We start from the raw sequence: 12174 nt of genomic DNA, 5'->3' as shown, positions 1-12174 counted from the left end.
ACCTAACAGTAATTTTATTGCAATTAAGTTTTGCTGCCATCTTGACTCGCTGCACCAGGGTGTTTCCTCTTTATGTGCTCGTGCATGACTGTCGTGCTAGAGTGATATGCCAGATGCACTTTGCAGAGTCTGCAGACTACCGCACTGTTGGTGTCAAGATTAAAGTATTCTCAAACTCTGCAGGACCGTGTTCGAGCCTTTTTTGCTGCGTGTTGCTCCACGTGCTCCGTCGTGCTGCTGGTAGACGCCGCCGTGTTGTTCAAATAGATTACACAGACGCAAATCATTCACGTAGTCAATGACTTCAATTACGTCACCGCGTTGTCCCAGCCCTTACTTGTATCCGGGTAAACCGAAGACGATGGATATAAACGGTCCCATTAGAAAGTTCCGGTTTTGTTCTATGAACATTTTCCCTGTGTGGTTTTACACGACGTGTCCACACTAAAATTCCACGTCGAATAATTTTTATAATAGACAACGTTGATTACGTCGGATAATCGTCCCAGCCCTAAACTCATTGAAAATACAGCTCTTAATAAAACACTGTCATCCTTAAAGTGTCAGTGCGAATAAAATGGGGTATCCTACTGTTTTAAATACAGGGTATCAAGATACTTTTTTAGTAGTGGTATATCGTGCAACACTATTGGGTTATTAAAAAAAAGTTGATCTCATGTCTGAACAAAACTGCTGCATACATTTCATATTTAATTGTTTTATGATTTGTTCTAAGTTGTAACATTGCATTTACTGCCATGACTAAATGTGTAACGAACAGACACCGATCATTTCTGTATGGATTGAAGTTTACGTCAGGAGTGACACCATCAAATGACAACAGGCAACAACACTTGATGCATAGTGAAGTTTATTATCATTTAATGAGTGGTAGATATTGTACTACCTCACAGTCAATAACACATCAGCATCAGGGGTCAGTGGAATTATTCTGATTGTATTCATGAAAATAAAATGAATAGTAGATAAAACAAAGACTAAAAGAAGCTGATAAAAGAGCATAAAAAATTAAAATATATTTTAACCTTCAATCAGAAAACAAAAAATAAGAAAAAGTTAATATCCAATATGTTGCTCCTGTGTGTTATATCATATATTTGGTCACACTCAGTAAATCTGTGTTTTCCTGGTAAATAGCACAGACAAATAACTCCTGCTGGAATATGTTTGTACAGAAGTAAACAGTCATCAGTTTAGTCTTTATCTCAGACACATTTATCTCTGAGCTTTTCTTGGTCATAGTCATTTCAGTGTCAGTCTCTCAGTATTGAGACTGTCTCAGTTCATCACTCTCTGTCCTGTTTGTTCTGTCTTTATTATCTGAGTCAGAATGGAGGGAGGATCTGGCTTCAGTGCTGTACCTTTAAGTCTGTTTAGACACTTGGCAGGTCTTTTAATCAGTGTCACCACCTCAGGCTGCACAAGATGATGGTAGTCCTTTAGTTTTGCAGTCAAGTGTGAATCAACTCGCCATTCGTGAATCACAACAAATCCAACAAGAGATAGTGGAACAAAGACACGGTGCGACCAGCGAATCAGGTCTTCTGCTTATCAAGAATGAATGTACCTACATCAAGATGGAACAATAATACAACATAACAAATAGAGTAATAGAGTAGAGAGAGTATTCCTAATAATCTATTAAGTGTCTACAAGAGAAAGATGTGTGTAAAATAAAACTCTTGAGTAACTAAGAACTATACGATATAAGAATCAAGAAGTAAATGACAAGTTACATTTAATTAAAACACAATCAAATTTAAATCAAAATCATCCTTTGGAGCAAACCAGTAGGTTTTTAAACCCCAGTTCAGGTTGCTCTTGTTCTGGAACAAAGTCCCAATACCAGATGTTTATCAATCAATATTAAGATGAAATACTGGAATACTACTTTTTAAAAACAAAAACAAAACATAAAAACATTATTAATTTAGCTCACAGGAAAAGATTGTGCATCTTATCGAAGAGCACACCTGTCCATAATGAAACTATTACTGCAGATGTAAGAACATACTCTCATGCATAAAAGAAAAATAAAAGTAATAATTATCCAGCAGGCTGTTAAAACCCAAAGCACTCCTGTCGTCTGAGTTTTAAAATTTCACACCCTTAGTACAATTATAACAATCGAGAAAAATGAAATAAGTGTAAAAATAATGTAAAGAGTGTAAAACTGTCATTTCTTTTAGATCAAAGCTCTTGATCTTCATAATGAAAATGTAAAAACTTAAATGATTAACATGAATAAGATATAATGAATAATCTATCTATCTATCTAAACCAGTTTCCAAATGAACATCAGGGATGTGGATCTCTGTAGTTTTCATTGTACTTCTCTGCCAACCTTATGGTCAGGTGTCAATATTACCCTGCAAACAGAAGACAAATTGATCAATTTCTCATCTAAACCAGTTCCAAATGAACATCAGGGATGTGGACCTTTCAGTTTAAGTTGTCTCTTTCTGTACATGTTAGTGAATATACATAATATACATATTGATCCTTTCTCCAGTTTGAATTGAGCTACATCATTAATTCCACCCACTTCAAACATCTCCTACAGACTCAGGAGAAAATGGCTGCTCCTCCCATTCACATGGAAACTAGCCTCAATGATTTAGGGCAGTGCAGGCAGGGCACCAATCACATGTTCAGCCGACAGCCCTGCAGGTGCCGGGTCAGAGCTGATGAGTTCAGTCAGCTCAGTCTATATTTTTCCCTGTTGAAGGTGACCCTGTTATTCCCTCACCAGTTTGGGCCTTGTGCCACAAGTATGGCTAGAGCTTGGGATGTGAAGCTGCTCTATGAACATGAGACTTCATTAACCACCCACCACTTTTAGTCAGTTAACATTTCTCACACTACAAACACTGCAGTGTTATATTAAATGTAATGTTACCTTTGCATTATGGGAGATCAGCGACTTGGTTCCTGAGTGGATCGTTTTGATTGTCGTAGCCTCGGTTGTTGATCCAGTCAGTAACAGAATTGAGATGATCTTCTGTCATGACGCCCTTGTCTTTAAACTGGTTGTACCATTCATGTACCAACTTTGTTGAGTGTTGCGGAAAACTTTGTTCAAAACTGGCAAGCCTGGTCTTACTCACTTCACTGTTGTTAAAGTCTTTGAAGTTCTTGTCTCTAATTAACTTGAATCTGGGCATTGAACCTAAAATGGTCAGCTTGAAGGTGCCCACGACATCATCCTGGCTTATTGTTTCAGCCAGTAACTTCCTGTATTCTTTGTTTGTTGTACTAGGAAGCTCACGATGGACTTCTGCTGGTACATTAACAGATAGAAGTCGACGTCCATGATTATCTTTGACTTTGGAAATCAGATTGGTATCCAGAGGATGTGAGTCAGTTCCCACTTCAAGAAATGCTTCAGCTAATCGGCTATTCTGTTTCAAATTTCTGGCATCCAATATACTTCTCACTGGTGGTTGGTGATCTACATTGATGAATATTCCAATGCAGTCTTCTCTATATTGCAAATCTCTGTAGAATTGAACGTTTCCAACCTCTTTTTGGAGCCGCTCTTTGGTTTCTTTTATCTTTTCTAGTCCAGCTCCCTCTCCCATGTACCAGTCCCCTCCTCTGATTGTATCTGTCCACTCTTTGCGCTTGACAAAACCCTCCCATTGGCCCGGGTGTTTCAGGAGAGTGTTGGCCTCCACAGATCGGAGGCGGTCAGCCTCCAGGGTGATCTCTTCATCACTGGCCTCTAGTTTCATGCCTCGTGCTAAAGCATGAAACAGGCAGCCCTTTCCTTCACTGGTTACAGTCACCATCTTATTATTGATCTGCACATCATAATGGCCGTCTGGGTATTGGGAACTCTTTGGTCTGTAGATCAGTGTCACAGTTTGACTGGCAGGTTCAGGTGCTGGGTTCAGCTCCTGCATTTTCTTGAGCTTGCCATGGCTGTCCTCTGTTAGGATGATAACCTTAGTGCCAGTGGTTTCTGAGAGGACTCTGATATCCAGAATGGAACCAGCTATCATGGGGTTCTTGATTTTTTCAGCATGTGACTGTGAGTGTTTACCTGGAAGTTTATCTTTTGAGTTCAGATCTCTTGGCATGTATGCAATGTATCTGTTGTTTTGTCCAGCTCTGAGTTTTTCCTCTGTTCTGTCAGTCTTTAATTCACTTCTTACATAGTTGCCGATGATGCCATTTACTTTGCCTTGGACATGAGAAACAATGTGACTGGAGAACTTTTGGTGGAAGACTTCTACCAAAGCATCAGCCAATAAAGCACTGATGGTGTCAGCTAAATCCTGCTTGAATTCTTTCAGCATCTTAGTTTCTGAATCAGACAGATCATTTCGCTTCACTTTCTCTTCACTTTCTTTTTCCTGATTAAATTTATTAAGATCCTTTTGAAGGTTCAAGAAAAATTTGTCTGAGAGGCTGCACACTGTTATGATGGTGTCTGTTGTTAGTGCACCCATGTGAATGGCTTCGATGGCTGTCAGAATTAATCGTTTTCCACCTTTGACCCCTGATTTAGCTTTTTTAATCACTTTGGAGAGGGTTGAGTTGAGCTTGTTCTGCCAGCTGAGGTCAGCGTAGAATGGCTGTAATGCAGTGTTGCTTAATTCTTTGAAAATAGCCAGAAGTTTGTTTTTTCCTTTTTCTTCCTGTACGAGATCAGAAAGTTGTTGTTTATCCTCAAGGTGTGAGAGAATAATGGAGTCTACTAAAGTAGCCAAGGGCTCTTTTTCCATGTTGGATTTCACATCATTTACAATTTCCTTTTGCATCTTATCCTTAATATCATTTAGGATTGTTTTCAGTAATTCCTCTTCTGCCTTCCCAAGTCCATAGCTAATGAATTCTTCTGCCATTTTCTTTGCTGTGTATTTCACTGCATTTTTCATATTCATCTTTGCAACAACACTAAAACCATCTTTTGCCTGCCTGGAGAAAAACTTTGGCAATGACTTCAGGTGTTTGCCAAATTGTTTAATCAACAATTTACAAGCTTTGAAGCCCTTTGCAATCAGCTTTCCAATTCCAAACCCAATGAGAGACACACCAATAGAAATGGCTTTGTCTATAGCCCACGATTTCCAACTGAATTCTCCTGTCACCATGGATTCGATACCGTAAATGCAGTCTGATATTCCTTCAGTGATCAGCCCCATGCCAACTTGAGCAAGAGCTCCAAACGTAAATACAGTGAGCAGTGCCCCAGCAATAATCTGCAGAAATCCGAGACAGCACACCAGAAGAGCTCCCCATGGGAAACGAGGTTCCTCCTCCACAGAAAAGACATATTTCAGACCTTGCCTGTAAAGATTGTCGGCCTCTGCTTGGAGATCTTCATCAGCACCTTCCATCAGGGAGAACATGGGTGATTTATTGGCTATTGCATCCCTCCCTTTGTCTTTTATCTCCTCCAGCTTTTTGATAGCCTTACTGATGTTTTCATCAAAGTACTTGAACATGTTGCACTTGTTTAAAAACTGTTTTTCGAGGCTGGTTTGGTTGAGTTGACTGTTGGCTGAGTGAGCAGAGGACATTTTTACAAGTTGCAGGCAGACCATACATTCTTCACTGAGGTACTTCAGAGAGTCCTGTGCTTTCCTGAGATCATCTCTGGCCTTTGTGAGGTAATCTTTCTTCCTCCTGTTTTATAGTGCAGTATGCATGACTGTAAAAAGCTATTGCTGCCCAACTTTCATCTTGTTCCATAGCTTTTTCAAAGAGCCTTTTGCTGATATCCCATTGTTTTTCATCCACTTTGATATTTCCAAACTTGATGTAGTGGTAAATACTAGAACACGGTGAAGTCTGACTTTGACACTGACTTCTCGCCAGAGACAAATCATCTTTTAGGCTCTTTTGCAATTCAGTTCTTTTCAACTGATCAATTTCTTCTGATTTAGTTTGCAACCAAATCCCCCAGAACTCATTCATCATGGCAACAACAGCTCTTTCTTCATCTCCGTCTGTGTTTCTGTAAATATCCTCAAGGGTCTTGCAGTACTCTGAGAACAGGTCTTCCCTCAGTCTCATCTCAGTGACATCGTTCATCATGTGTTTTATCCTTTCTGCTGCATGTTTGTCCCTTGTTTCCTTGGCCTCCTCCAGAGAAGACACTGTCTTGAAGGAGTCCTGAAGATGATCAGTGGTCATGATAACCTGCGCAGATCCAGGTTTACCTTTGCGTGCAGTTCGGCCAAATGCCTGAAGCTCTACTCTTGAGTTTTCTGAAAGGAAGGACAGGATTACAAATAATCCCCCATTGTTGTTCACCTTTTCTGAGACTTTTATGTCTGTGCCACGCCCAGCAAGGTTTGTGGCTATAATGACATCACCAGGATCCAGCGTCTTATCTATTTTACTCAAGCTGTCTTTGTCACTGCGGTTGTAGAGAATGATTTGACCTGGGATGATGCTTTTCAGCTCTTCATGAAGCTCTTTGGCTGCATTGATAGTTTCACAGATCACCAAGGCTGCTCTTCCCTCTCTGTATGAACTTGGGGAAATTTGAGCCATAACCACATCTTTTATTTCAGATTTCCACTCTTCAGTTGAAGTCTTCAAAATACCTTTGACCTCAAATAATTTCCTCTGGTTGAAAGTTGGTATTCTGCAGGCGGAGAGATTTGGATATAGGTCCTGCAAAAACAGCATGTCTGTGTCACTCCCAAGTGTCCCTGTTGTTCCGTATATTTTCCCATGGTATTTTTCAAAAAGGGAAATGTTAGAAATGTAGTTAGTCACTGTTGAAATCGTGCTCAGTTTGACTTGGTGTTTGATCTCAATGAACTGCTGTAGCCCATCACCCCACTTCTTATTCAGTTCTATAATACCAGTGGATCTGAAGTCCACTGGACAGACACTGTCATTTTCTACAACATACTCCCGTCCCTGCCTCAGCTTCTTTGCCAGAAAGGCATTCTGAACCCACACTGACAATTTCTTCTCTATCAGATTCCTCAGGAATCCAGGGATGCTGATTTTGTCTTTATCGTTTGTGCAGGTGTACTGAATCTTGTCTGATGTTAATTCTGCAATGGGCTTGATGAGAACTTCTTCAGAATCATAGAGCGGACAACACAAGCCTTCCTCCAAAACAAGAAATGTGAGGTTTGGAACTTCCTGGTTGTTGTATGTTCTGGCCTTTCTGAGACAGAGCAGTCCATTGTCATCTAAAGTGTATACAGTGAAATCATAGGGGACATAGTCCTCAATTTCATGGAAAAAATCTACCACTGCATCTTGACTCACAGTTTTCAGTTTCCCGAGAAGTTGATCTTTCTCGCTTTTGTAGAAATCCTCTGTAAAACCTTCTGGCACAATCTTTGATTCTTCAGCAAGAAGTAAAACATCCATGGGGTCTTTGATTTCTTCTGTGTCAATTGAATCAAATATGGCCTTGAAGAATGAAGCGGGGGGGCCCTGTATGAATGTCTGGTGTCCTGTTGACAGGAAGCCATACTGGCTGACATGGCCCCAGATCATGGCCAGAATGGTGTTGAGGTGCTGCATGGAGACCATGGGGCTGGAGAGGTAGGTCAGCTGCACTCCCTGATCCAGCAGCAGTGAGTCCACTTCATCGATTATGATGCACTGATAGCTGCGATCAGTCCTCACATCCTTCATCTCAAATATCTGGCGAAGGTGATCTGCAGCAAAGGCTTCGATTGTTCCGTAGACCACATCTTTTTGGTAGCACTCTTTTCTGTCTTCATCTTTGGTTTTGTTTGTGTTGGTGTCAACTGTGATTCCAAAGTATTTGTAGAAGTCGGTCCATTCTGCTGCATCTCTTTGACATAACACAGAAGAGCTGGACACCACATCTACTTTTTCACCCCTGAGCACACGCAGCGCTGCAAACATTGCGATGACGCAAGACTTTCCTTCTCCAGTTCCCATCTCCAGGAGCTTTCCAGTGTCAGACAAGGCCAAGAGGCACCAGCTGATCATCTGAGTGACTCTGGGCCACCACTTTCCTTTAGCCTTGCACAGGTGTACAGCATTGCATAAGACTGCCAGGATCTCCTGAAGGTCTACTGTGTCTGTGCTGTGACTCCGACTCCTAGCTTCCTTTACATTTGTGTGGTTTTTTATTTTTCCAGATTCAATCAGGTTCTTAACAGTCTTTACTATACAGCACGCTTCCTCCAGTGTTTGTTCATCAATGTTCTTCATCTGCCGTATTTCATCAAAAAGACCATCAATGTTTTTTTCTTTCTCATCTCTGAAGCTTTTTTCTAAATGCTGGATCAGATCCTCAGTTTCAGATGAGTTCACGAGCTTCAGGAGAGACTGGTTCTTCTCATCTGCCCACTCAGAAGACACCTGATATGTTTGTATCAGATGTGAAATCTTCATGATGGAAATACAGTCTTCATCATGATGGTGGTCAGTTAATGCTCGGAGGAGGTTTAAACCTTCTACTGGTGACCAAAGTTGTTGTGCCACAAGGTTTGACACCATGTGGAAGAGTTCTTTGGTTTGTTGCTTTGGGGCTTGGAGTTGCACTGCACAGGTAAATAAACTCTCCAGACACAGTTTGCCTCCTAGAGATGCCTGGTTTTTCTGAGATTCTGTTTCTCCAGTAAACTCTTTAAGGAGATTCTCCAGAATGGTCAGAATGTAGACCTGACTGGAAGACAGTTCCTTTCCAGTACATTTTTGTAAGATGGTCATGATGTTACTGTCAGCATCTGCACGTTTGTTGAGGTTAGTGTGGAGCACCTGGAAAAGAGCCTTAATTAACCTGTGTCTCAATTCCATATCCTCACTGTGAAAATTACCCATGAGGCTTTGCAGGGTCTCTGCAGCAAACACTAAGGTATCATTTTCCTTGAGCCTTGAGAGATCCAGATCATGGGAAGCACTGAGACTTCTTTCCTCAATGATGAATCCTCGGTAAAGGTGAGGGTTTCCTGTTTCCATCACCTCTAAGCCAAGTTGAAAGTAATTACAGACAAAGTCGTCCATGGTACCGTACACAATGTCTGCTTCAGAGACATCCCTCTTCATGTTTGTGTTGAGAGAAATCCCAAGGTGCTCGTAGAAGTCAGACCACTCCTTAGTTTGCTCCTCTGAGCTCAGCACAATGTCCAGTTTGTTTCCCATGCAGACTTGTGCGGCTGCAAACATGGCTGTGACACATGGGTCCTCTTCCACACCAACCAATTGTAGTGGCATGTTCTTCTCAGTCAGCACCAACACACACCACCTCAGCATCTGCTGCACTGTGGGCCACCGGCCTTTTGTGTCAGAAACTACTTTGCAGAGCTGAGACAGATAGCGTTGGATATCATCTGCATTCAGGTTCTCAGATTTAAAGGAATCTTTCACGAATGGTTCATCTTTTGGGGCATTTTCTGAATATTGTAGGACGCCAGTGGTAATGATTTTCATCATGTCAACAACAGAATCGTCTAAATTCCTTGATGTTTTTAATTCTGCCAGAGCTGAATCTAGACTGCTCTCATCTTGCTTTCTGAGAGAGTCTCTGAAATGAAGTGGGAATCTCTCTGGGCCAATGAAGTCCAGAGCCTGGATGAGGGAGTGTCCGGCGTCATCTGTCCACTCTGGTGATATGTCATACGCTTGTACCAACATGAGCACTTCAGTTATGGGAGCATCATCTGCATATTTCTCTGATAGCTCTTTGAGCAGTTTCACTGCCTCTGCTGGTGTCCATTGGTTTGTTTGCACAAGTCTGAGGAGCATTTCAGTGGATTCTGAGTGGCTTTCTTTGTCATTGAGATGTGTGAGTGTGAAAAGAAGCAGCTTCAAGCTCTGGATTTCCATCTTTAAAATGAACACAGAGGCTCTTCCAACCACATTGTGTAGCGATGATGTGAGGGTACCGAGGAATTCTGTAAGGACGAGATCCTCAGTGGAAAGGTCTCTCTCAGCCCATTGATTGGCTATTAGAGCTGCATCAGAATCACAGCTGCCGTGGCCAGTGAAGAAGTGCATCAGGGTCAGGTACAGAGCTTGAGTCAGCAGGAAGCTCTCAGAAACACTGCATGCTGATTGGCTGATGGACTCCACATGATCGGAGACGCTGTGCAGGGAAAGTCCCTGAGACATCTCCAGAGACAGGGCACACAGCTCTGTGATGAACACCTGTGTGTGCTGCAGAGTGCTGAGGGATGGAGGTGCACCGATCCAATCTTCAAACAGGAGTTTGTCCAGGGCTGACAGGATGTTGCCCAGCTGATCAGCAGTCAGCTGAGTGAGGCTGAGGTTTGGAACGGGGATGTTGCATCTTGATGAGAGCGTTTCTAGAAGCTCATCACTGTCTGAGTCATAGTTTGCCTCAAACTCATCCAGATGGCTTATTAGAACTCTTCGCTTGGACTCATGTTCCTCTGAAATGTCTCTGCTCAGTTGATCCTCCTGCTGCTCTTGAGCTTGATGTTGTGATTCTTCAAGTCTTTGATTCAGTTCTTCTCTTCTCTTCTTCTCTTCAGCCTCTTTGGCCCTTTGCTGTTCTTCTTTCATCTTCCTCTCCTCTTCCCTTCTCCTCTCCTCTTCCCTTCTCCTCTCCTCTTCCCTTCTCCTCTCCTCCTCTTTCCTCCTCTCCTCTTCTCTCCTCCTCTCTTCCTCTCTCCTTCTCTCCTCTTCTCTCCTCATTTGTTCTTGATCTCTGATTGGCTTATTAAAACAATATTCACACTCGTATGAATTATCAAGGCCAACTGTTCTGTAGTATCTTCCTCCATTGAAAACATATACATCTCGCCCATGAATAGTACTTCTGTAGAAATCTGAGAAGGATGAGCATGGAGGCAGGACATTATAACATTTACAGCATCTCAGCTGCTCCCCCATGTTACTTTCTGATGGTGTGTTCCCCATTTTTATTGAGTTCTTCAGATGCTAAGCAGTGATGTAAAGTGCAACTTTTGTTTCCTGAAAAATAATACATAAAAAGATAGGAAGAAATGAATGACTCGACTTTTTTGTAGGTCACCTAGAGAATCACAGTTCATAAATGATTACAGAAGACAGACTGTAAATATCTCCCACAGATAAATCAACCTAATGAACTCATGAAATGGGACGTCTGTAGACAAGAGCAGTGACTTGTTATTGAAGAAATAAAGAAGATACAACACAAGTAAATACATGTGTTTAAGCACACAACTTGCATAGTTACCTTACAGTTAACTGGGAAATGTACATTATTACATCAGGTCAACATCTAATTTTCAGAATTAAATCATGAACTTACTCTCACTCCAGAGTTCAGCTGATGCACTGAGACACACCTTGAACTCATTCAACAGACGTTATCTCCCCTCTAGATTAGACAGAACACAAAAGGGACACACCTGTAACAGACATAAAAGTCTCCTGCTTTAATCATTAGTACAAACACTGAGACTTCAAGGTTAAAAACATGTTAACCACAAGTAGCTGACTTCCCCAAAGACAAGACAAGTACATGTCTCAGAGATCTCACTGAACCAGCTTGTTCAATATATACGTGATTTTTAACACGTTGACAAGACATTAAAAACACGTCAACAACACTTTGGTAACACGATAACGAGTGGTATCGGACATCAACATCACGTAACTCTTACCGATATGTTGTCCTGTCCAGTTCTTTCTTTGCCATTCTCTTCCTGTTTTGTAAAACCTATAAAATAAAAGAAATGGATTACAGTTTCATGATTTGAATACCTTCATTGAGATAAAATTGCCTCTTTAATCCTTGTATTATCCTCAAATATTACTAACACATTTTACCCTTGGGGTCAATCTGACCCCAGGGATATTTGCCTCCAGAAAATGATTTACAGAAAATTGTTGACCAAGTTTTTTTGTCAGGCACTTTGTTTATTTGTTGAATACATAAATAACCCCTTGATAATGAAAACTATCAGTGAGTCGACCTGCCCTCTAGCGCAACCATCAGTTCAGAATTTTAAATTAGAATTAATTCATCTTGAAAAGTTTTCATACAAATCTTCTCAAATTTACTGACAACATTAATGACCACAAGAGTATGAACCCTATTGGTTTTGGTGATGATATGACCTTCCCTGTAGCGCCACCATCAGGTCAAACTTTCAGTTTTAGAGTTAGGGTACCTTGAAAATCTTTCATCCAAATCTTTTCTAATTTGGGGTGCACATTCATGACTCTCACAGAATGAACCATATT

At 41.3% G+C, this 12174-nt stretch overlaps 2 protein-coding genes across 2 annotated transcripts; both read right to left on the bottom strand.

Moving 5' to 3' along the window:
• Positions 1 to 854: 854 nt before the first annotated feature.
• Positions 855 to 5573, bottom strand: LOC111650755 (uncharacterized). Its single transcript, XM_087172440.1, has 2 exons — positions 2921 to 5573; positions 855 to 2390 (listed from the first exon to the last, which is right to left on the bottom strand). Exon 1 carries the CDS (start codon positions 5571 to 5573, stop codon positions 2928 to 2930), a length of 2646 nt encoding a protein of 881 aa, XP_087028566.1. The 3' UTR covers positions 855 to 2390; positions 2921 to 2927.
• On the bottom strand, positions 5510 to 10518 carry LOC147819491 (uncharacterized). Its single transcript, XM_087172441.1, has one exon. It carries the CDS (start codon positions 10501 to 10503, stop codon positions 5620 to 5622), a length of 4884 nt encoding a protein of 1627 aa, XP_087028567.1. The 5' UTR covers positions 10504 to 10518; the 3' UTR covers positions 5510 to 5619.
• Between the last annotated feature and the right edge of the window lie 1656 nt (positions 10519 to 12174).

Source organism: Seriola lalandi, unplaced genomic scaffold (genome assembly GCF_002814215.2).
Source record: "Seriola lalandi dorsalis isolate HSWRI2012SDOR001 ecotype SW California unplaced genomic scaffold, Sedor1 jcf7180002052815, whole genome shotgun sequence".
Lineage (NCBI taxonomy): Eukaryota > Metazoa > Chordata > Actinopteri > Carangiformes > Carangidae > Seriola > Seriola lalandi.
Note: the sequence above shows the minus strand (reverse complement) of the source record. Positions and strands in the feature narration are given on the sequence as shown.

Coding starts and splice junctions, on each gene's coding strand:
- LOC111650755 (XM_087172440.1), bottom strand. CDS start 5,573: ATGGTCTGCCTGCAACTTGTAAAAATGTCCTCTGCTCACTCAGCCAAC.
- LOC147819491 (XM_087172441.1), bottom strand. CDS start 10,503: ATGAAAGAAGAACAGCAAAGGGCCAAAGAGGCTGAAGAGAAGAAGAGA.